This window comes from Antechinus flavipes, chromosome 1 (assembly GCF_016432865.1).
Source record: "Antechinus flavipes isolate AdamAnt ecotype Samford, QLD, Australia chromosome 1, AdamAnt_v2, whole genome shotgun sequence".
Lineage (NCBI taxonomy): Eukaryota > Metazoa > Chordata > Mammalia > Dasyuromorphia > Dasyuridae > Antechinus > Antechinus flavipes.
This window is the reverse complement of record NC_067398.1, coordinates 227,613,664-227,638,890: the sequence shown is the minus strand read 5'-3', so window position 1 is coordinate 227,638,890 and position 25,227 is coordinate 227,613,664. Positions and strand designations below refer to the sequence as shown.

General features: G+C 31.5%; 2 protein-coding genes across 13 annotated transcripts in view; one reads left to right on the top strand and one right to left on the bottom strand.

Moving 5' to 3' along the window:
• The window catches only part of LOC127561895 (tubulin polyglutamylase complex subunit 2-like), an 877,998-nt gene that overhangs the window by 469,992 nt on the left and 382,779 nt on the right, over positions 1-25,227 (top strand). The window lies entirely within an intron of this gene.
• The window catches only part of UBAP2 (ubiquitin associated protein 2), a 121,679-nt gene that overhangs the window by 70,017 nt on the left and 26,435 nt on the right, over positions 1-25,227 (bottom strand). For all 10 annotated transcript variants that reach the window (XM_051997136.1, XM_051997157.1, XM_051997088.1 and 7 more), the window contains exons 2-4: positions 24,882-25,021; positions 17,303-17,380; positions 2,338-2,448 (exon numbers count right to left, since the gene is read on the bottom strand). In XM_051997136.1, coding sequence (XP_051853096.1) covers positions 2,338-2,448; positions 17,303-17,380; positions 24,882-24,980 — 288 coding nt within the window. In that variant the 5' untranslated portion in view covers positions 24,981-25,021. The remainder of the gene's footprint in view (positions 1-2,337; positions 2,449-17,302; positions 17,381-24,881; positions 25,022-25,227) is intronic.

Sequence of the window (25,227 nt, the reverse complement as noted above, 5' to 3'; positions counted from 1 at the left end):
TGGAAAAATAGAATGACTCTAGAGAGGTTATTTTCAGAAGAACAACATGTGCTGTAATTAGAAGTAGCTTCACTCCTAGGACAATCCTATCAGAAGAATTAGCAGAGAATTCAGGGATTAATTAATCATTGTGTAAAAGGAGATTTGTGCAGGGGTTAATAGACTTTTATGAAGTGGGATGTAAAAAATTGGCCAAATGTGAGGGGTTAGAAAAGGATGTGGAAACCAAATTACTAAAAAGAAAAAGTGAGACTGGATTAGTAGATGGGCATTTGTTTTTCACACTTATGAAAATTCAATTGAAGAAATGAAACATAAATTAGAAAACTAAAACTAACAAGAACATCAAGAGATAGTGAAAGGTAGAGTTTATTTTCTCCCAAAGAGTGTAAGCTCTTGAGGAGGGACTGGCTATGTATTGAGAAATAAAGATTCATAACCTGTACCATCCAATTAATGGGGAATCAAGGACGAGAACCCTAAAGACAGGAAGATAAGGGAAGTCCTAGGACAAAATAGATATAAAGTTTGAGGAACTCCTTCCAAAAAGGTGAGAGAAGTCCTTAAATACACAAAAAAGAGGAGGGGATTAAGTGGGATGATGCAAATGAGGCCTTCTCAGAAAACTGACTCCTGCCATAGTTTGGGGCTACAGTTCCAGGAATCCCACTCCCCTTATTAGTATACTTGCTTAATTTTGTACAAATCACTTTGTAATTTACAATTCCTCTGTTCTTATATCCTGAGAGTGGCGGGGGTGCCAGAATAGATTGTGAACCCTGATACTAAGTCAGGGATAGCTGAGGCCTAAGATGTAGTAAAGTTGTCCAAAGGTATAAAAATCCTGCTTTACTGCCTGTGCTCAACTTCCCTTCACTAGAAAATCCTGGTTGAAGGTGACACCCAATTCCTGCAGGAATTCAACAAATTGCTTTCTGCTATGGTGCTCAGAAATGCCTATTTGAATTATTTTGGGCTAGTGGTCGCTGTTCCACATACTACTAAGTCTAAGATCCAAAGAAGATGAAAGTAAGAAAAAGTCCTACACATACAAACATTTATATATTTAATTATAAAATTAAACATAGTAGCAGAGAATTAGAAACTAAAAGGATAGACATCAACTGGAGAATCATGGATAATTATAGTATACAAAGACAATGTTATATTATTATAAGAAATAATGACAGAGAAAGTTTCAGAAAAACCTAGGGAGACTTGTATATTTCTTATGTAAAGGAAGCCTACCCAAGTAGAGCTATTTAACTATGTATTAGGCTTCTTCAAAAACAACTTATTGGAAGAAAAGAAGAAAAGAAACATGACTGTTGCTGTTTTTAATTGCATATACTTTCAGATCAGCTAAGTGCTTATAAATATTTTACTTTATTCTCAATAGCCCTGTGAGGTAGGTACTATAATGATCCCATTTTACACATGAGGAAATTGAGATAGACAGAAGTAGCTTGTCCATGATCATGTAGTTATTAACTGTATGAGCCAATATTATAAATCATTTTATTTAAAATTAAACAGATTCCCTAAGAGAAACTCTTCCACCTAAACTACATCTACCTGCCCATTACCACTTGATCCCCATACACTCAACTCTGAGTTCACCTACAAATACATATTCACTTTCAGATTTTTACTTTTTTGCTTTTTTGAAATGAGATAGAATAAATTCTATATATTTTCAACAGTCCAAGGGGTGATCATACTGATACATTCAATTACACATTAGAATTTCCTTTCCATATATACAATTTGTTACTTTTGTTACATTTTCAGTTTTGATTCAACTAAGGAAAGGGAATTAAAATTCAATCACAAGCTCATTCATAATGTATAATCATATAATTAAGATAATACTGGAATAAATTTCTGGTGACTCAAATATTCCCTTAACTATCAGGAAAAAGGCCAAAAAGGTTTTTTTTTGGGGGGGGGGGAAAGTTAAAGAAACAGCTACTCTTAAGTGTATAAAATCAGAATTCTTCAATATCATAAAAGATATTATTTTGAAATGATTCATTTGCTGTAGAGGAAAATAAGGAGAAACTTGGGAGAAAAAGTACAATTCATTTTGGGAAGGGAAACCCAATATGGGGGAGTGTTATCTAATAAGACTTGAATTATTTATCTCAATAATTGAAACAAAGTTAGATAGTAACCCAAAAGTCATCTATTAAAACTCTAACTTCAGGAAACATAATTTGATTAAAACTAAAGAGGAATTAACAAATTCTACTGTACTTGCATTTATAATGATAAAATTTCACTATATATATATATCCCAACTACAAATACCCCAACATTTTATAAACTAATACCTACAGTATCCGAATTCCCTTCCAGTAATATGTTGATGGCTCTGTTCACATCACCATTGCAATCATGCAGGGCCACTATGGACTCATCTTGGTTTTTCCCTGTTACTTCCATAAGCTATAGAAAAAACACAAATTTGTTAATAAACAATAGCATTTTATTTTCAAGAGTTCAAATAATTCTCAATCTGTATATTCATTTAATTCATCTGTATATTTCATGACAATTGATTATAAAGTGACACAAAATCATTAATTTTAAATTGAACTTTAAGTCTGCATTTGACTTTTATCTTCCCATAGCCAAGTGTGGGCCAGCTACTATGTGAAAAATATAATCTTCCAAGATTTTAATTAGAACAATTATACCTTTTTATTTTGCTGCCAACGAGCCTCTTTGCTGGTAACTTTAAGTCCTCCAAAGGAAGAACAGCTCATCATCAATAATGTCATCTCCCCAATTTGTGTTAATAGCCCTGAACACGGGTCCATTTGTTGTTACATTACTTTCCCCCCTAATCTCATTAAACTATCACTCCTACTTCCTCATTAAAAAAAAAAAGCCCTTAATTTATAGTTTTATAATTATAAATCTTTATAATTTATAGTTATATAATAAATTACATAATTTATAATTAGCAAGGTCCATTGCTTTTTTAAAAGTTATGTAATATTTTATTTTTTCCAAATACATGTAAAGATAGTTTTCAACATTCATTTTTACCTCCCTCTTCCACGAAGTAATCTGATATAGGTTAAATATGAAGGTGCATTACTTTTCAAAGATGTGAGAAATGGATGGGCATTTGTTTGCTTTTCACAGTTGTGAAGGTTAAATGGGAGAATGAGACTTGAATTGGACGGCTGAAACCCACAGAGATATCAATGGGTGGTTTGGAGTGGAAGTTATCTCCCTCAAAAAAAAAAGGAAGAATGCAAATTCCTTAAGGGAAGTTTAGAGTTTTTGTGACAGCCCCTGAGATTTCAAAAGAATCTTTTATTCTTTATCCCTAGCCTTCCACTTCAACAGTTCCCTCAGTCCCCATACTATAAATGACACTGGGCTATATTTGTTTGGGGGAGAGGGGAATGTCTGAGTAACTCCCAGTAAGGAGCAAGTACCCTATAGCTATTTCTACTATTGTGACCTGGTAACCAACATTGTATTTCACTTCCAGTTTCTAGGCACTTAAAAAGGATCTCTGGATTTGGCCTTTAAATATTTTAACACCAGTCTCCAAAACCCCCTCCTGTATAGGTAGGGCCCCACTCACTTTGACAGATTTAACAATTTAAAGAGTAGAGAATGATGTGTACTCTAAACCAACTCATTCTGTAAATGTTAAAATGAGCAGAACCTGTTCCTATTTTATCATAATCACATACAACTGAAAGTCAATTTTGCCAGTATCTTGTTAGTATATTTAAGACAGCCTCAACCATATCTCATTACACATCTTGTCACTGGAGGTTAACTCTCCCTAGCTCCTCTCCTTCCTCCTTGGACCCTGTCCTTACTCCTCCCTCTCCTCTGAGACTTTTAAAAGTCCCAAAATCTTTGTTCTGTGATTAATATTTACAGTATGATTTCTTCATATTGTGAATTATTATGCTTTTCTAAAACTATGCTCTCAATTTCCTTCCTACCCTATTTTCAATTATTTCTATTTCTGAGTCCATACCCAGGCACTGCCTCCCTATAACTCCAAACTAGTACATGAACAATCTTTCCAAACATTGTAATCTACTCTTTTGAGATTGCACAAAGAGAATTGTGTTGCAGAGTTATCAGTGACAAAATCCTTATAACCTCTTCTCATCAACTGAATTTCATTATCTAATCGTGGTCTTCATTATTTTGCACCCCCAAAAGCAACTGCTTGACATGGTGATTTTTTTGGAGTGGGTGGGTGAGGCAATTGGGGTTAAGTGACTTGCCCCGGGTCACACCGCTAGAAAGTGTTAAGTGTTTGAGGTCACATTTGAACTCAGGTCTTCCTGACTCCAGGGCTGGTGCTTTATCCACTGTGCCATCTAGCTGCCCCAGATGTGGTGATTTTTAAAGCTACAATTTGTGTCAATAAGAGTCTTCGCAGTACTTTTAAGAGGATGCGTTCAACTAAAAAGGTAACATTTTAATCAATGTATTAACATACCAATAGAAGGTAAGGAAGTACCTTCTATCATTTACTCCTCAAACAGGAACATTTCTACCCCAATATCTAAAGTATCTTGTGATTCTTACCATTCCCTATATATGTAACTAATAAATATAAAAACAATATATTATTCAAATATGACAAATCAAGTTTTAGTCTCAGAATCTGTTAAAGACAAAGGCTGAAAAAAGAAAAGTATTGACCAATTTCATAAATACTGATACAAAAATATTAGTAAATTTAAATTTTGTCATATTCTACTAAACAACACTTATCTAATAGCTTACTAAGATCCTACAAATTACAAGAACAAAAATTGTAATTTATATAAAAATTTTGATAAAACATAGTATCCATTTATAATTTTAAAAAATTAAAAGACAGTGTAGTTAATAGGATGAAAAAACACCAACTTGAAACCAGAAGCTGATGTTATATTCAACAAACAGAAGGATTCCTACTAAAATGGAGGATCCTAGGTAGCACAGGTGACAGAATACAAAACTAAAGAAAATTAAACTGTTAACCAAAGATCAAATGTGGCTAGCTGCGTCACACTGTACTTGTCTGCCCAAGTTTCCTCATCTGACAAACAAAGTAATAGTACCTAATTCTCAGTGTTGTGATGAGGATAAAATTAGATAAAAAGTGAAAAAAAAAAAAAGGCAAACCTTAAAGCAGTATAGAAATTCTAGCCATTATTATTAAAATCCAGGTGTAGAATACCCTTTATATAGCCAATTTCATTTGACAATTACTGCTAACTATAATGACATGGTATGGAAAAAAATTAAAGGAATAAAACAATGGTTTTCAAAAATTCACAAATGGCACAAATATCAAGAAAAAATCTAACATAACAAAAAAGCTTAAATAATTCAACTGTATTTTTAAAAATATAACAAATTCCTGGAAAAAGAATAGGCATTTGCAACAAGAAACTATGAAACATCTGAACACTACACTCTATACAAAGACACATATGCAGCCTTTAAAATTAACTTTTAAGAATAAAAAGATAAACATGAAAGAATAAACTTAAACTGTTTCCATTGCTATTTGGAAAGATGATATATGCAACCGCCCAAAAGGTTATTATTATTATTAAGGCTGTTAAAAAGAATTTGCATAGACAGAAAGCATGAATATGAGTCGATTCTACTGGAATTAGTCCCCTTCCCCAACATCCCAAAAACAAAAAAATGAAAGAGAGAGAAAGGGATGCAATGGGAGAAGGAAGAGGTAGAATGGGTATGCAACTAAAAAACTAGAAAAAAAATTTTTTTAATGTCCAATTAAACATCAAATGAAAAATCCTGAAAATCAAGGACAAGAAACTGACAGAAAAATCATCGAAGTAATAAATAAAATTAGATGCCAGTTTGTGAGGAAAAACAAACAAAAAAACATATTACCAGTATCAAAAAGTGTGAATTCACCATCAATGAATGGGAAATAAAAGCAATTATTAGAAGCTATTTTGTTCCATTATTTTCCAAAAATTCTAATAATCTAAGTGAAATAAATATTTGCAAAATATAAACTGCCTAGATTAAAAGAACAGAAAATAGAATCCTTAAATAATTCTATTTTATAAAAAGAAAATTGAACAAACCATAAACAAGCTCTCTCAGAAAAAAATCTCCAGGAAAAAATTGATTTCTTTTTTAACAACACAAATATGATGCTAATACCTAAAAAGCAAAAAAAGTAAGAACAGAGAAAAACCGATTTTCCTAAGGATGCAAAAAATTTAAATAAAATATTAGCAAAGGGTTTACAGAAATATATCACAAGGATCATACACTAATCTAGCTAGATTTGTACCAGGAATTCGGTACTAGTTCAGGAAAACTATATATATATAACTGACCAAATAAGGAACAAAAACAGTAAAAATCATGATTATCTCAATAGATATAGAAAAAGCTACAACCATTCTTTCCTACTAAAAACACTAGAAAGCACAGGAATAAATGAAGCTTTCTTCAAAATGATAAGTATCTAAAATCATCAGCAAGCGTTATCTGTAATGGAGATAAACTAGAAGCCTCCCAACATTCACCATTATTATTCAATATTGTACTGGAAATACTAAGTATAACAATGAGAAAAGAAAAAGAAATCGAAGAAATTAGAATAGGCAATAGGCACAAAACAAAATTATTAATCTTTGCAGATGATACATGATGGTATACTTAGAGAATGGTAAAGAATCAATTTAAAACACCTGTTGAAATAATTACCAACTTAGCAAACTTGCAGGAAAAAAAAAAACTATTTAAAAAATCATCAGTATTTCTATATATTAGCCACAAAGTCAAACCTGATATTGAAGGAGAAATTCCATTTAAAAACTGTAAACAAAATTCTTAGGAATCTATCTTCCAGGAACTATATATGAACACAATTACAAATATATTTCACACATATAAAGTCAGTTTTTATAATTGGAAAAATATTAATTGCTTATGGGTTGAGCCAATATATAAAAAGACACCTAAATTATTTACTTGTTAAGTGCCACTATCAAAAATTATTTTATTGTAAATTGTGGTATATGAATATTATGGAATATTACTGTTCTGTAAGAAATGACCAGTAGGATGAATACAGAGAGGCTTGGAGAGACTTATATGAACTGATGCTAAGTGAAATGAGCAGAACCAGGAGATCATTATATACTTCAACAACGATACTGTATGAGGATGTATTCTGATGGAAGTGGATCTCTTCGATAAAGAGAGCTTTAATTGATCAAAGATGGACAGAAGCAGCTACACCCAAAGAAAGAACACTGGGAAATGAATATAAACTGCTTGCATTTTTGTTTTTCTTCCCGGGTTATTTCTACCTTCTGAATTCAATTCTCCCTGTGCAACTTCGGTTCTGCACACATATATTGTATCTAGGATATACTGTAACCTATTCAACATGTAAAGGACTGCTTGCCATCTGGGGGAGGGGGTGGACGGAGGGGGAAAATCGGAACAGAAGTGAATGCAAGGGATAATGCTGTAAAAAAATTACCCTGGCATGTGTTCTATCAATAAAAAGTTATTAAAAAAAAAAAAGATGTTTTAACAGAAATAAATAATTGTAGGGATGAGCTATGTGCATGGTTAGAATAATTCAAAAGGGTAAAAATTTCAAGATAACCAAATTAAGATGCAGATTTAAAGAAAGAACAATCAAAACAGATTATTTCATAGAATTAAAAAATGTATCAATATTATATGAGAGAAAAAGAGCAAGAACTATGTGGGAGAAAGCTGATGAGTTGTGACTCAACCCTTCTACACTTCATGATACATTACATAAATTTACAAACCATCTGCTTCCTTAATGATCAAAAGGAAAAAAATAATCACAAATGAACTGCGAACAATTGACCTTAAGACATAAATGACCAAAGAAAATCAAAACAATTTTAAGACGTCACTCTCACATCCTCCAAAATCATGTTTTTAATCACAACTCAAAAACTAAATTAAATTCTGTTAAAGAAAGTATTAAGTCTATGTTGCTAGGATAATGGAAACAAAGTCACATTAATGTATCATGGGGAGTCACTATGAATTAGCTGCTAAAACAAAAAGCATACTAGATAGTATTTCTGATTTTTGCAAATGAAGTGATAACAATTTTCTATATTCTTTTGACACTACCAAGTATATACTCAAAGAAATCAGAGAAAAACAATGGTACCATATTAAAAAATTAAACAAACAAAAAACATTTATAACAAGCACTTTTTGTGATAAAGTAGATCCATCAAAGTGGGGAACGGCAAAACAGAATTGTGACATAAATATTCTATAAGAGAGGATGAATACAATGAATGAGGAAAATCATAAAAATTTTTACAGGAACCAAAACAAAGTGAAGCAAGGTGACTCATAAAACAATATACATAATGATTATAATACCAATAGAAAAAAATTCACTTAGAATCAATCAAAAATGAATGATGCAAAAACATGAAGAATAAGCCTGGTTCCCAAAAAAAGACTATAATAAAATACTTCCTTTTTTGCTCTTTTCAGAGGCTGGGGAATGTGAACATTGCCCAAAAAAAAAAAACAAAAAAACAACCACCAGATTTAAAAAAATATATTGAAAAATTTTAAAAATATTTTTCTACTCTTTTTCCTTAAAAAAAGTGTTTCAAATCAAGGATAGCTTTTTGGGAGAGGGAGGAAGTAATATAAGGAAAACCTACTAAATATAAAAATTAAAAAGTTAAAAAAAAAATCAACTCCTCCCCCCCAAAATCAGCATTTTTTTAAAAAAGCTCTGTTATTAGATAAAAATGCCAATTGGGACAATAAAGGATGCAGAACCAGAACTTAATATATTCAAGTAATAAATAACAAAATAATAAAATATTAGTAAATAATCATTATTCAATAAAAATTGTTAGGAAAATTAAAATGTTATGTTTTAATTCCAACGTCATCCACATATTTACAGTAAATTTCACTTAAGAACAATAGACAAATCACTAAAAATAATTAGCTGTGAAGGAATTTTAACCCCAAGCTATTTGATATTAAAATAGATTTGTAATATCACAAATTTGAAAGTTACTCAACAACACTGAGACTTGCTTGTCTTGGGCAATTCTAATTCAAGTTGTCCTGAAAAGTTCACCACAGTGGAAGTCTACCCAAACTTTTAGGACACCTGCCTTACTTCCTCCACAAAATATAAGGGCTTTCCATTTGTCAACCAAATGCTGTTACCACATTATCAACAAGCCTATCCTCTTTCCAAGCATGTAATTTCTTGGTGATATTATTCAAAGATGCAATTTGGTCAGATGGTATGACTTTTATTCATGCTACACCCCATTGATCTAGATGTGATACCACCTTCCATGCATGCCTCATTGTCATATAGCAACATTATAAAACATTGATATTAAAAGGCAGACCCTAGCTTTCATGAAAAATGTGCAGTCAATTAAAGAGCTTTCCAATTTCCCAAATTTAAAACAGCTTTCTGTTCTACTATAAGCCTAATTCATCACCCATTTGTACTTTTTGCCTCAGAAACATATATTGTTGCACAAGCACTCTAGAGCAGGGCATCTTAAAACTTTTTCGTCCAAGAAATTTTTATGTGACAACTCCAGATATATAGTTACATAAAATAGGTATACAAATCAAAAACTTATGATGATGACTAAGATAAACTTATTTAAAAACAATTTTTCTGGTACATACATACCATTTATTAAAGATAAAAGTAACTTTGCATACTAATGAGATGGATGTGTTTGTTTATTCTTATATAAAGAATTATTACACCTTGGTAGAATATTAGATATTTTTCACTGTTAGCAAATTTGTTGGAACTTTTCACATTTCATTATGTGGCCCCATATGGGATAGTGACCCACAATTTTAAAAGTTTTGCTCAATGGTACCATCCAATCAGATACAATCTTGTAATCTGTGCAACAAATTCTTCATCCACTTGGTCTTTCCTGTGAGAAGGACATCAAGCCAAAGCCCTCGGAATATAGATTTCTGCAGGGGCCTTGCAATATTTTGAAGTTTGCTGCACAATGATAGAAGAAAGGAGGATAATTGGGAAGACCTCATCATTCACAGGGAATCACTTTTCCACCTGGAATCTGTATTGGTGTATCTCTGTGACAGTGATGGATACCTTTGGTGAACCATCCCCCCATCCCTTTTTTTAATTTCTTGATATCTCTTATTTAACTGTGAATTAAAATCTACATGTTCTTAACTAAAACTCTTAATAAGATGCTCTGCAATTTGTGTATAAATAACTTTAAAGAACTCAGTAGAGTTCTTGATATTCATTTGGTTACCTTTGAGAAAGTAATACTGAGGGAGAGGGGGAGAGAGAAATCAGACTTCATAAATTTTTAAAAGCAACTAATAAAATATATTATTGCAAAATGACAGATGCAAATACCTGAAAATAAATATTTTACACAAAATAATAATTTTCCTCCTTCCAATGAGAAGGCAAGAACCACAATCCTCATTATACACAGGAAATCATGCAAAACATGCTTCCCCTCACTGTCCAAAAAGAAAAAAGAAAAGAAGGATGTACTCAGAGCATCAATTCTCAGTCTCGAAGTGAACAGCATTTTTCATCTTGATTTTTTGGAAATCACTGCATTGATTATCTTTTTTCAGTATTGTTACTGCTATGTAAATTATTCTCCTAGTTCTGCTTACTTCACTTTTTTGAATTAAGTTCATACAAGCCTTCCCATGTTTTTTTGGTTAAAACTATTTCCTTCATCATTTTTTATAATACATTAAGATTCCATTACATTAATGCAACATAACTTGTTCAAGGTCATTGCCCAAAATGATAAGCATCCTCTAAGGTTCTAATTCTTTGCCACCACAAAGAGTTGCTATAATATTTTTGTATATGTGGGTGTTTTCCCGCCATGGAATATAAACATAGTAGTAATATTGCTGGGTCAAAAGGGTACTCACAGATTTACAGCCTTTTGGAGAAATTTCAAATTTACTTTCCAAAATGGTTGGAGCAGCTCCCAATACTAATACTTCATTAGTATTACCACTATTATTTTTTTCATAGCCTCTCCAACTTTTGTCAGTTTTCTTTTTTCTATCATGTTAACTACTCTAAATAGTACACCTCAGAATTACTTTAATTTACATTATTCTAATTAGCAATGGTTTTAGAGCATTTTTTAAATTTCACTATGGATAGCTTTCATTCTGTTCTCCATTCCTATCAGCTTTTACTCATAAACACGGATCAATCACACTATTTCAGGAATGAGATCTTTATCAGAAAACTTGCCCCAACGATTCCTCTCTTCTCCCCCTTTCCCTATGATTTCCTGCTTTTCCTTTTTAGATGCATCAGTTTTATTTTGTTACAAAACTGATGCATCTAAAAAATAAAATTCTCCATTTTATCTGCCACGAATCTATCCTTTGTATAGTCATTAACTCTTTCCCGCCCTTGATCTAATAATTTCTTTTCCATCCCACTAATTTGCTTATATTATGTTAAAATCACACAAATATTTTCAACTTATTTTGGAATACAGTGTGACTGAGTTTATTTTATCAAGTCTACAATGTGAGATATTAGTTTCTAGCTAGTTTTTGTCCTACTAGCTTCCCACTTTTCCAGAAGTTTTTTTCAAATAGTGAGTTGTTGCTCTCCTAGCTGGGATATTTACATTAAGTGGATTGTAGGTTATTTACTTCATTAGTTTTTTAATATTGTGTATCTATTTGTTCCATCAACCAATTAATATTTCTTATCTAAAATCAAATTGTTTGGATGTATTATTGATAGGTTCTCTTCCTTTGGTTTTCTCCCCACTGATTTTCCCTTGACATTCCTGACATGTTCCTCCAGATGGATCATTTTTTTCTAGCACTATAAAACAATTCTTTTATTGTATACTAGCTCAGTATAACAATGAACAATTAATATTTCTTCAATTATTTAGATTTGTTTTTATTTTTATGGAGTGTTGTAACTGTTTATAGTGTTCCCATGTGTCTTGGCAGGCAGATTCTCCCATGTTATAAATTCTCTGCAGTTTATCTTAAAAGGAATTTCTTAATCTTCTGAGTTTTGTTGGCAACATAAAGAAATGCTAATGATTTATATGGATTTGCTTTATATTCTACTACTCTGAATGAAGCTCTTGTTTTCAGCTAGTTTTTGACTCTCTATGGACCCAAAAATAAACCATTATAATCTGCAAAGAGTTATACTTTTAGTTTTGTTTCCTCATTGCTTATTCTTATTCCTGTCTACTTGCCATATTTCTAGTACAATACTGAATAATAATGATGAAGATAGACAGCCTTGCTTCAACCTTGATTTTACTGGGAAGTTTATTCCCATTATAAATGTATTCTTTTCAGTTTAGATAGTTGAAACTTATTTTAAGAAAAGTTCCATTTATTTCTATGCTTTCTGATGTATTAAATAGGAATGGGTGCTATATTTTGTCAAAAACCTTTTTTTTCTTTTGAAAATAAAAAGCTTTAATTAAAAAAAAGAAACTACCTGCTTTCTCCATCTATTTTGATTTTTGCTTTTATTATTGGTAAAATCATAGGTTTGCTAATATTGAACTAATCCTCTACATTCCTGCCCAGCATGTTTATAGTATGATCTTTGTGATATATTGCTGAAATCTCTTTTGTTGTTTTATTTTACATTTTTGCATCAATATTCATTGATAAAATTGGCATATACTTTTTTCTCTACCTATCAAAACCAAATTTGCATCACAGGAAGAATTTGATAAAACAGCTACTTTTTTTTTTCCAGTTTATATTGTATTGGAATTAATTATTCTTTGAAGTTTGATGGAATTAACTTATATATCTAGTCTGGGAGGTTTTCTAAGAGAGTTTATGGCTGGTTAAATTCTTTTTTTCTAAGATAGGGTAATTTTAACATGCTATTTGAATTCTGTTAATCTGAACAATTTATAAATATTCATCCATTTCATTAATGCCAATTTCAGTGGCATAAAATTAGAGAAAATAGGTTCTAATAATTGATTCTATCTTCCCTGGTAATATATTCATCCTTTTCACTTTTTGATACTGTTAATTTGGGTTTATTCTTTCTTTTTAATCAATGGTCTATCTGTTTTATTGGTTTTTCCCTCCCATAAAACCTATTCCTAGTTTTGTTTATTAATTCATTTTTTTAACTTCCAATTTTATTAATCTCGATTTTCAGGATTTCTATCTTGGTGTTAATTTTTTTTTGGGGGGGAGAGGGTTGATTTGTTGTTTTTCTAAGATTTTAAAAAGATGCACACCTAACTTATTGATTTGGTTTTTCTTTTACTAATGTATGTATTTAGAGACATAAACCTAAGTAATGATTTGACTGCATAAAACACATGTTGGTATGCTGTCTCATTATTGTTGTTGTTTTTGATTCTTTATGATCCCATTTGGAGTTTTCTTGGCAAGGATACTGAAGATATTTGCCATTTCTTCAGCTCATTTTACAGAATAGGAAACAGAATAGGCAAACTGGATTAAGTGATTTCCCTAGGATCACATAGCTAATTAAATATATGAAGCTGAACTTGAACACAGCTCTTTCTAACTCCAGGCCACTTTACCATGCAACTGCCTGAAATCATTTCTGTAATTAGTTCTTTGACTCATTTTTATTATATTATAGCTACCCCAAAGATGAATTTAATATTTGTTTTCTTTCCTGCTTATGTTGAGTTTTTTAAAATGCCTTAATACACTGTCAGTTTTACTGATATATAGTTGGGCAAGAATAGTTTCTGTTTGCTTGATTTGGGAGAAGATGCCACTTATAGCTAAAATATATATAAACACTTTTCTATTTTTCCAGGCAATATCCTCCAGGTCTAGCTTATCTAATTTTTCTAAAATCCTATTCATTTCCTTACCTTCATATTTTATTTTATGGTCAGATGTATCTAGGTCTGAGAATAGAAAACTGAAGTTTCCCCCACCCCCACTAGTTAGTTTTATTGTCTATTTCCTTCAATAATTAATTTACCCTTGCCTTTCTTGCTTTCAAGAATTTGAATATTAAGCTATTAGGTGCATATATACCAATACTGATAGAATACTTTACTGTCTATGTTACTTTTTAGCAAAATTTAATTTCCTCAATTATCTTTTAATTAAGTCAATTTTTGTTTTGTTAGAGCTCAGAGCTACTATTCTTAGCTCTTTTTTCCTAACTTCTGCTTCAGCGTAACAAGTTCTGCTCCTGTCTCCTACATTAAAATGTTATCTTTCTGTTCCAAGTATATTTCATGTAAACAATTTATTATTGAATTTTGGTTTCTAATCTACTATCCTTTTCTACTACATGTGTGAGTTCATCTTATGATTACTATTTCCTTTTAGCTTATTCTCTCCTATTTATCCTTCCCTCTTTGAGTTTGTTTTGCTTCTGACCACACTTCCATTAACCTTCCCTTTTTTAACTCCCCTGCTTCTATCTTAGCCCTCCCTTTTTCTTCTACTTTCCTATACTCAATTATGTTGTGCATGTTTATTTACCTATTCTTTCTCTCCCTTATTCCAATGTATCCATTCTTTTGAGTTCATCCCAACATAAAGATGCATCCATGCCTTCTAAATAGTCTCCCTCTGCCCTAGTGACAATAAATATAGGAATAGAACCAATTTGGTTTTTTAGTCTCTTATGATTTCTCATTTTTCTACATTTCTTGAGTATTGTTTTTGATTATCAAATTTTCTATTCAATGCTGGTTTGTTCATCAGTAATGCCTGAAAGTCCTTTATTTCATTAAATATTTTTTCCTTCCCTGCCCTTTAGTAATATTCTCAACTTTGGTTATTGTCTTAGCTTCATTGCCTTCAAAAATATATCCTGAAACTCCCGACTCCTCCTCCTCCTCCTGCTAACCCAACTAAATTTTGTGTAATCCTGATGGTGGCTCTATGGCATTTAAATGGTTTTCTTTTAGCCACTTCCAGTATTTTTCCCTTGACCTGAGAGACATGGGTTTTGGCTGTAATATTCTTGAGAATTTTCATTTTAGAATTTTTCAAGAGATCACCAATGGATTCTTTACATTTCTACTTTGCTCCCTGGATCCAGAATAGCTAGACAATTTCCTTTAAAAATTCTTGAATTACAATATGTAACCTCTTTTTATGTTTACAGCTTTTAGATTGTCTGATGAATATTAAATAATACTCCTTATAAAGGCAGACATGCTAATGCTCTACTGAGGGAACTATGAACTTATTCAACCATTTCAAAAACAAATTAAAATTGTGTAAGAGATAGTTAATAAATTGACCCAGGGATCCAATGGTTAAGAAAATTATGGCCCATTAGCAAAATGGAAAAGTTTTAACAGTATAAATAATAAAGTCAATATCAAGTTCATAATAAAACTGATAAAATGCAAATCAATGTTACTATCACATTGTTGAAGCATTTAAGAGTTAAGTCATCTGCCCCTTTGCTTTTCTAAGGTAACAACTTTAATTAATATAAAAATTTGGAAATTTCATAGTGATGGTGTAAGTTTTTCATTTCTCTTTTTATGATCAACTTCTAATCGATTTCCCTTAAGCCTTCTCCAGTATTCTGGAGATGAGGGGGAGCTAATGGAGTTTAGTGAATGGGTACAACAACATAGCAGATGTAGGCTTTCAGATGATTAACTTGACCGTAATTGAAGGATCAACTGGAGTGGGAGAGACTTGAGGCAGAGAGACCAACTAGTATAGTAAGCTATTATGGCAATCTAGGTATCAGTTGATGAGGGCCTAGATCAGGGGTCCTCAAACTTTTTAAATAAGGGGCCAGTTCACTGTCCCTCAGACTGTTGGAGGGCCGGACTATAGTAAAAACAAAAACTTTGTTTTGTTGGCCTTTAAATAAAGAAATTTCATAGTCCTGGGTGAGGGGGATAATCAACCTCAGCTGCCGCATCTGGCCCACGGGTCGTAGTTTGAGGAACCCTGGGCCTAGATCATCTTCAGAGTAGAGAAGAGGATATATATACCAAAAATGTTACAAAGGTAGAATTAACAGCAATAGGAGACAAATCAGTTATGGGGATGGTAGTGAGGTGAGTGAGAGAGTAGTATCACTTAAATTGTGAGCTTGAGTGACTTGAATTGAAAAGGAGCACTGTATATTAAGAAATAAAACCCAAGTTTCAATTCCACCTCTGCCATTCACTAGCTAAGTGACAAAGCTATTATTGGCCTCTGTGGACCTAGATTTTCTAACCAGTAATGTGAGTGAGCTGGAATAGATCTATTCATTTTCTTTTCAGCACTAATGCTTTAATTTCTGTACTCATATAATGATAACAAATGAATCTCAAGGTTTTACAATTGCTATAAATTATCTCATTTGATTCTTAAGACTATACTATGAAGTAGGTAAGAGAGGTAACATAGTAGAAAGAGTACTTGAATCATGAAACCCGAGTTCAAAAACTGCCTATGATTCTTACTAGTTGCTATAGGATTATAAATAAGCCTGTATCTCAGTTTCCTTCATTGCTTAAAAAAATAAGGGGGGAGGAGCAAATCCTACTTATGGTTCGAGAGGTGATGTCATGTTTAGGTACTTTGCAAATCTTAAAAAGCCCTATTATAAAGATCAAATATCATTACTATAAATATCAAATTTCATTTTATAGATGAAACAAATCCTCCTGCAGATTAAATGATTTGCCCATAGTCACAAAGCTATTAGTAACCACAAGAAGTCATAGTTGAACACAGGCCTATTTTCACTCCAAGTGTAAAAGAATTCTCGTAGCACTCTTATCAATGTAATATGGTATCTTTGTTCAATAAGACCTAAGACTTAGAAATCATTTAGCTTGTTAGCCTTCTCACTGAACAAAAATTTTTCTAGAATAAAAGAAAGATTTGATAGGAATAATTTTAAAATGAAAACACTTCTTTTGAGTTTATGTTTTTGAGCAAAAAGTAATAGGGTACAACTCAAATTTACAAGTCACTTATTCTTTCCAAATCAGAGGAAATTATTTTTTAAATGAAAGTAATTTATTTCTTATGAGGCAAGTATATTTGAAATGGTACGCCAAATAGGCAGTGAGGGAATATTTCATTGTTTAAGAGTGTTTGATTGTTTTCCATATTTAAAAATTAGAAGGATGTTACAAGTGATGCTTTCAAAATTTCAGTGAATCTTGGTTAATGATAAACATTTGCAGTATAACTGAAAATCCTAGAAAATAAATATTAAGACCAGAATAAAAACTTCTGTTTAATAATATCATACCTGTTTAACTTTGTCTTCAAAGTCTGCATCATTTTTATCATAGATCATTTGAGCAAGGCGAATCTGTTCAGCTGTTGCCTAAAAAGTAAAAAGAACAATTAATTTTCTAAAATAAAAATATAATCAAAAAGCCAAAATTTGCAATAACATCCACAAACCCAAAATATTATGTTAATGTGAGTTATCTAATAAATAACGTCTGTTTGTAACTTGTACAGCAAATATATAAGATAAACTACTATCAAAATAAAGAAAAATATTAGTGTTCCATTTCTGTATCGAATTGTCCTAAAATTTGTGTTCTACTTTGTGACCACATGCTCTATCAGCATTAGATAATCACAGAAACAATAACCTGAATGATATTTCTTTTCAAAAATAAATATAAATAAAAGGGGGTTGAAAACAGTTACTAGGTTGGGTTGGCAGAAAGGAATAGCTGATATGACAAATGAACTTGTTATAAAACCAAGGCTTAGATATCACTCTTAGAAGACCAAAGTAAAACAAACAAAAAAAAAAAACCCACAAAAAACTGGCCCCATTATACATGTAAAAGCATAAAACTAATTACTTGACCTATTTTTTTTTTTTTAGGCTACACTGTTTGGTGTCAAAAACTGTAATACAAATCATGTTTGCATAAGAAACACACAGCTTCTTATGTATCCCCAGTTTTAAACTACTAAACAGAAATTCATTTTCTGTCACTCTCAGCTAAATAACAGAAAAAGGCAAGCAACACAGAGGACAAGGCTTAAAAAAGCCTGGCTTCAAATTCTAACATCACCACCAACTCTAACCTTGAGCAATATGCTTCAAACAATTCCCCCTATAACATATAATATTCAATCTTAGATGAACTTCAAATTCTCCTTGGTAGAGGAGTTTTCACATATGCTAAGAAAAGTAACTTAACACAATCATATAAAAAACTGAAATGACTAAATAATCTATCATTTGCAATATCTACAACATTTAACAGAATTTTGAATAGCATTATTTGAATGTGTACACACACATACACACACATACACATTGCATGTATGGCATACAGAGATAGCACAGTAAGATGCCCCAAGCCTGCCTAATTCCATATAAACTCTTTTTTTCTATTCCATTGAAATGGTTTCAATCTTTTCTGTGTATTTGAATGTAAATCCTAAGTAATTCTTCTACCAAACAGTCAAGATCTAAGAATCCCTTTAAAATAGCTATATTGTTTTTATGCTGCAATGTAAAAGTTTTCAAGAATTAAAAATCACTATTATGGTGAAATGAACTCAACTACTATTTTTAAAAAACAGTCCCACTGTCCCTTTTATATGAGGCAAAAGATTAAACTCATCTACTTTTCTTTAGTGAAGTTCTTAATGTGAGAGTGGAAGGGGTGGAGGGGAGGGAGAGTAGAGAGGAAGAGATCTATAATTTTTAAAAAAATATTGATAACCATATTTTGACATAATTTGTTTCCTTGGAAATCTTATGCATTCTTGAGAAGAAATTCATATGCTTTATTAAACTGCCAAGAAGGTCCACAACATGAAAAAGATTAAAAACTTCTTCTCAACTATGGAGATTGAATGTGAATCGAAGCATAGTATTTGTACCATTTTTGTTTGATTTTTTTTTCCCCCTTGTGGTCTGACTTTTCATGCACAATATGACAAATATGGAAATATGTTTAAAAATATTGCACATGTATAAATAAGCTGTATCAGATTGCAGGCTATCTGGGAGCAGGGAGAAAAAGCAAGGGAGGAAGAAAAAAAATTAGAACACAAAATCTTGCAAAAATGAATGTTGAAAATCATCTTTAAATGTAATTGGAAAAAATAAAATAATATTGAGGAAAAAAAGAACCCCTTCTTTAAAAACTAGCCGACCCCATTCTTTCAATATACCAAATAAATAGTTTTTGAGAATCAGTCAATCTGAAGATAAGCCTTTATGAACCTAATGAAGTTGGTAAGAATCAAATTTGGTTCAGTAGAAAAGTTCATTATAGTGACAATAAAAATGTTGTTAACTGGAAGGAAATAGAATTCATCTATTTAAACTTCCTACCAAATTAAAAAAAAAAATCCTTTTCTCAACTATTGTTCATATCATTCAGTCTTTACTTAATTACTTCTAGTACGATAGACAGACTACTATCTAGGAAGGGTAGCTCAATTTCTTATAAAATCATCTTATAAAAGTTCTTGCCTTGCATTTAAATGCCCCCCACTAATTAGCTATATAAATTAAATCTTTGACAGTCTTTCAAACACAGAAAAACTAATGTGTCCTACAAGTCTACTTTGCTGTTGGCTAAACAATTCCCAATTAACCCAAAATACTATGCATGACAGATTCCAGACCCTTCACCATTCTTAATGTGTCAAATTGTCAGTATTCATCTTTTAAAAAACCAATTGTTTCCTAATTTCAGTCCAGACCTGCAATTTTATGGCAAGATGATTCTTACAAATACAAATCAGCCACTTGGCAATTCATAATCATGAGACATTGGGGAATATAAAAGGACTTGTCCAGAGTCAATACAGCCAGTTAATGTATCAGATTGCATCAGAAAGAGAACTTGAAAACAGCCATTTTTAATACCATAGGCCAGTAGCCTATACAATATTCTCATGCAAAACTGTTTTAAGCAGTATAGAGTACAGTGAGACTATTAACTTAGTTTCAACATTATACTTCTATTAATGCAACTATCAGTCTTTTTTTAGCAATAAATCTCATGCACCATACTGATTTTGTTATGAAGGATACCTACAGGTCTTTTTCATTAGGAAATAATAACCATGTTACTGCCAGGATCTCATGCATCCAATTCTTAAGAAATTATTTTCCTGAACTCAAAAAGATTTTAATGCTTTTTTTGTTCTGATCTGGAATCTTAATTAAATTTTGGTATATATTCTCAGTTTATCAAGAGCTAAACTAAAAAACAAAACAAATACAAAACCAGTTGTAATGCAATGCATGTGGTTACTTAAACTCTGTATTGTTTTGTCAAACATGTCCATTACAGATTGTCAATGACCAAGGACAAAAGTCCGTGGCAAGCAATTGAGTTCTCTCCAGGATGAATTATTATATAAAACTACACAGAAAACAACCCCACTTGCTAAAGGACATGCAACTTGTTAATAACAAAGCATAGTATATTCTTCCCCAATTCTTGGTCCAAAATACACTCTGCTATACCCTAAGTTAGGACACCTTATTACAAGTTAGGAAACTGAAACAGTTGCTTAGTCATTAAGAAGATGCAGATTTTGAATAAAATGGCAGCCGTAAGAATTTTTAAAAAGATGAGTAAGAACTGAAAGGATTTACTGAATGACCAAATAGAGGGACAAAAAAGAAAGGTAACAAGTCACCCTATGAGGGATCCAATGTTTTGCACAAAAATAGAAAAGCTGGGAAGGAGGATATCTATTTGTAAATAAAAGTTGAAAGCAGATTTGGAGAACAGATTATAAATACTATATTGAGCTGGAGAGGACAGTAGTAGTCCAAGTAAAACTGTGCTACAATATTAAGAGTACAGAATACAAGAAAATGACAGCCACAGATAGGGATTTTGAGAATCAACATAATAGTTGGAGAACTCATGTATTTTTGTTTCTTCAAGGCAAAGAACACTGGGGAAAAAAGTAGATAGTGATCAAAGACTAAGCCTTGGGATAATTAGAAAACAGAAAAGGAAAAATGAAACAGCAAGGGAGATAAAATATAGTTAAGAATGTACATCAGGAAATCTGAAATTATTACTTATTGATCCATTCAATCTTACTATATTTGTGCCTATGACCTTTAGGCACCAAAAGTATGTTATATGCTAAATTTGTTCAACCTAAGTGGCCTAAGAGAATTTTGTACAACTTACTGTACAAAATCTACACTAAATAAAGTAATAATTGAATTGTCAAGAAAGTTAATGCTTCATTCTGTTTAGTCTAAAGAACTGTAATTGATAACATTTAATAAGCCTATACAAAATAGGAGACAAAGCAGCATACTCAGAACATAATAATACTGATATGAGTTTGGAGCATAAAATGAAAGTTAGGTCTTTCTCAAAATATAATGTAACATTGGCACTATGTATCCTTATATAAAAGGATTAAAAAAGTTTATCATTTTCAAATGAAAGGTCCTATTTGCCTGAGAGACATTTCTTTTGACATTTAAATCCATGTTTTCTAATCCATTGCTTAACGGCCTGTAGAAGTCAAACAAAAAATTTGAAGTCCCTAAATATCTATCCCCCACCCCAAGATCTAACCCAGAACATTTTTTTCTCTGGGAATCCAAAAGGAAAAGTAAAAAAAATCAAGAACTGGGAGATCTAAAGAAAGAAGAAATTTACATATAAATTTGAATTTAAAAACACATTTACTTTAAGTAAATATACATAAATTATATATATTCCAGATTGATTTTAGTCCTCAATATTATAAAATATATTTTGTCATGCTTTAACTGACAATAGATAGTATAGGATTTCCTGAGGCTTCCCTCCCTTTTATTTTAATATTTTAGCTGTTTACAAACTCCCATATTCTGCAAGGAAAAAAACCACCCACATAACTAATTTATTACTTCAGATAATAAAATCTGGAGCAAACATATATTCTAAATATTTACATTACAAGAATCATTTTAAAAAAATCTTAAATATCATCTATTCCAAATGAGTTAATTGTATAGGTGAGAAACCCAGGGCTCCAAAGAAATTAAGTGACTTGCTGGAGGTCATTAGAGATGGTATTCACCTTAAACTAGTTTCCTAGGAAGTGGATGTATTTAAACTTTTAAGTTATGGCTAATGCCAGCTAGAGTGTTTAACTGCCATTAGATATGCTTATGTAATACTATGTAACAGTGATAAGGAATTTTTTTTAAAAGAAAAAAACAAGCTTTTATTAAGTGTTTATTATGTGTCAGGCACTGTAAATATGCCATCATTTGATTGTCACAGGGGCAGTAGTTGCTCTAATCATCCCCATTTTACATGCAGGCAGAGGGTAAAGGTCACAGAGCAAATAAAAGTCTGAGGTAGAATGCAATACTTTTGTGTGCAAGTCCTCATGACCCCACAGACCACTGAACACTAAGCTCTTCTATCCTCCACTATCTCCCAGATTGTTGTCCAAGTTCCTATCTGTTGATTTCATGACACTTTCCATCTCATCCTCTACTGTCTGTCCCCTTTTCCTTTGCCTTCAATCTTCCTAGGGTTTTTACTGATGAATTTTGTCTTCTTACTGTATGGCCAGAATAATGAAGCTTTAGCTTCAGAATCTAAATAGTATGAATTAATTTTATAATTATCAGCATAACTATAAGCAAAACACTACCAGAATAAAGGATATTAACCTAAGAAAAGAAAGTAAAATGTCTTCTGTCCCAGAACCAAAAATATTTATATGAAAAGTAGGTGGGGAAGATAGGAATGGGAAAGGGAGGAAGAGTTGTGAAGAAGAAAGCACATGTGTGATCAAGGTACAGAAAAAGGAAAGCGATTTCAATGTAACATTTTAAAATACATAGCGAAGAACAAGAGTAAAAGTTCAAAAGGGAACACACAAGCAATGCAGATTTCTTAACAGGGTCTTTACATATATGTAGGTGGCTCATCAGACAGAGCATAGGACTTAAAACCAGAAAGCCCTGAGATTAAATCTTGCTTCAAATATTTGTGACCCTGCCTAATTAATTCAACTTTTCTATGCCAGTTTATTTATTTGTAAAATGGGTTAATAATAGCATCTACCTCACAGGACTGTTGTGAAAATCAAATAAGTGAACATATGTAAAACCCTTCGTAAATTTTAAAAGATTTCTTTTAATACATAAAATGCTAGCTACTGAAATGACTACTGTCTCAAATTTAATATACATTTTAAAACTTTGCATTTAATAGAATTTTACAACTTCATATAAAATAATCTTTCTGCTGTTTTTACATTAAAATATCCTTTTTAGTATTTAGTATTCATTAAATTTATAAAAATTATAAAAAAGGCTTGTGCAATAAAAATTGACAATGAATTCTGAGAAACATAGAAAGATTTATACAAATATTGAGAGTGAAATAAGCAAAACCAAGAGGTCCAATTTACACAAAAATTCCACAACATCAATGCAAATATTAAAGGAAAACTAATACCAAATAAACAAAGGAAAGGTAAGGAATAAATAGAAAATGAAATTATAACCCTTTTCGTGGCAGGGAGGACAAGAACTGCTGAAAGAGATTATTACATAATATATACTATCAGATGTTGTTGTTATACTGTTTTTGCTTAATTGTTTTTGTCACAAGGTAAGATCCAATAGAACGCTAGAAATTTGAAAATGAAAGATATCAATCAAAATATTCTCTTAAAAGAAATAAAGGTCAATCTTTTGGAATATCTTTTTACACATGTATATTTTTAAAAAACCTGAGAGATCATTAATCCAATATTTTTCTTTTTATACAGGAGGGGCAGGTGGCCCATTAAAGTTAAAAACAAATGGGAGAATCAAGATTAGAACCTATAACTCTTTCCAATGAACTATCTTTTATAATTTAACAGTAGCACCCTGAAAATGCAAAATGATATCACCATTTATTAACAATGCAAAACAAAGCCTCTTCTTATCAACTCAATAAAAGGGCCATGTGTTCAGTCATTTCAATATTGTCTTGACTCTCTATAACCCTATTTGAAGTTTTCTTGGCAGAAATATTCAAGTATTTTGCCATTTCCTACTCCAGATCACTTTACTGATAAGGAACTGAGGAAAACAGGATTGAGTGACTTATTCAGGATCACACAATCTAGTAAACTAAGGAAGATAATTTTCCCAATTCAAGATCTAGCACTCTATACCTAAAAGAGCCACATTGGTGTTATAATCCAACAACCACATATATTTGGCATCTGAATACAGTATAATTTTGTTACTATTGAATCCATGAATTCAAATAAATATTTAGCCTCATCTGATGAAAGTTATGTACTATTTATAAAGATTTGTCAAGCAAAATAATAATACACAAATTTAGGATCTCCTGAATTCCTTAACTGACTTAAGATGATGAACAACTTCAAACTTCAAAATAAACATTTAAACATATGTTGCTAATCACAATCCATTTTTGTGGGGGAAAAAAAAAGACTAGGTTGAAAATATTATTACTTGTTATGGTACTACAACATTAGAAAATAATAAATTTCCATCATCTTAAAATAAAGTTACTTATCAGAGTTATTTCTCAGCTAATCTGAGACTTTATGAATGTACTATTCATAATTTTGCATCAAATTTATCTTACTAAGTTTTGCATAGTTTATAGTCCCTGAGTCCACAGGCAAGTGATAAAAAAAACAACAGCCTAGAAGCAAATGTCTCTTGTCACAATATTGTGTCAAAGCTCTGCAAGACTCTTCTTACTGAAATCTCCCCTATGGAAAAAAAAAATTTTTCCTGGCCAAAAAAAAAAAAAAAAAAAAAAAAAATAGCTATGTATTTATGCTTAAATTATTTTACTCCACTAAAGAAGCATAAAACTTACCTGTACTACTTGTTTCTGTGGTTGTGTCACCTGTGTGGTTGAAATCTGAGTTTTATCTCGAGTGCCCCGGGAACGTTCACTGCCCACTGAAGTCATCATATACAGTATATACAAAACAATGTATGTACAAAATAGAAAATCTGTAAGAAATCAGAATAAAACATTTCAGACACATCTGAGTAAAGAAATCTCTCTTCTGTGACAACAAAAAGGGAGAAAAACCAGAAAAATCTTTTTAGACCAATACAAGAAAATACTTTTTATTGTTAAGGAAAATATATGTGTAAAGTTGTTTTCTAGAAGTTGCCCTTTCTTAAACTGATAGTAATATTTACTGGTAGAATAT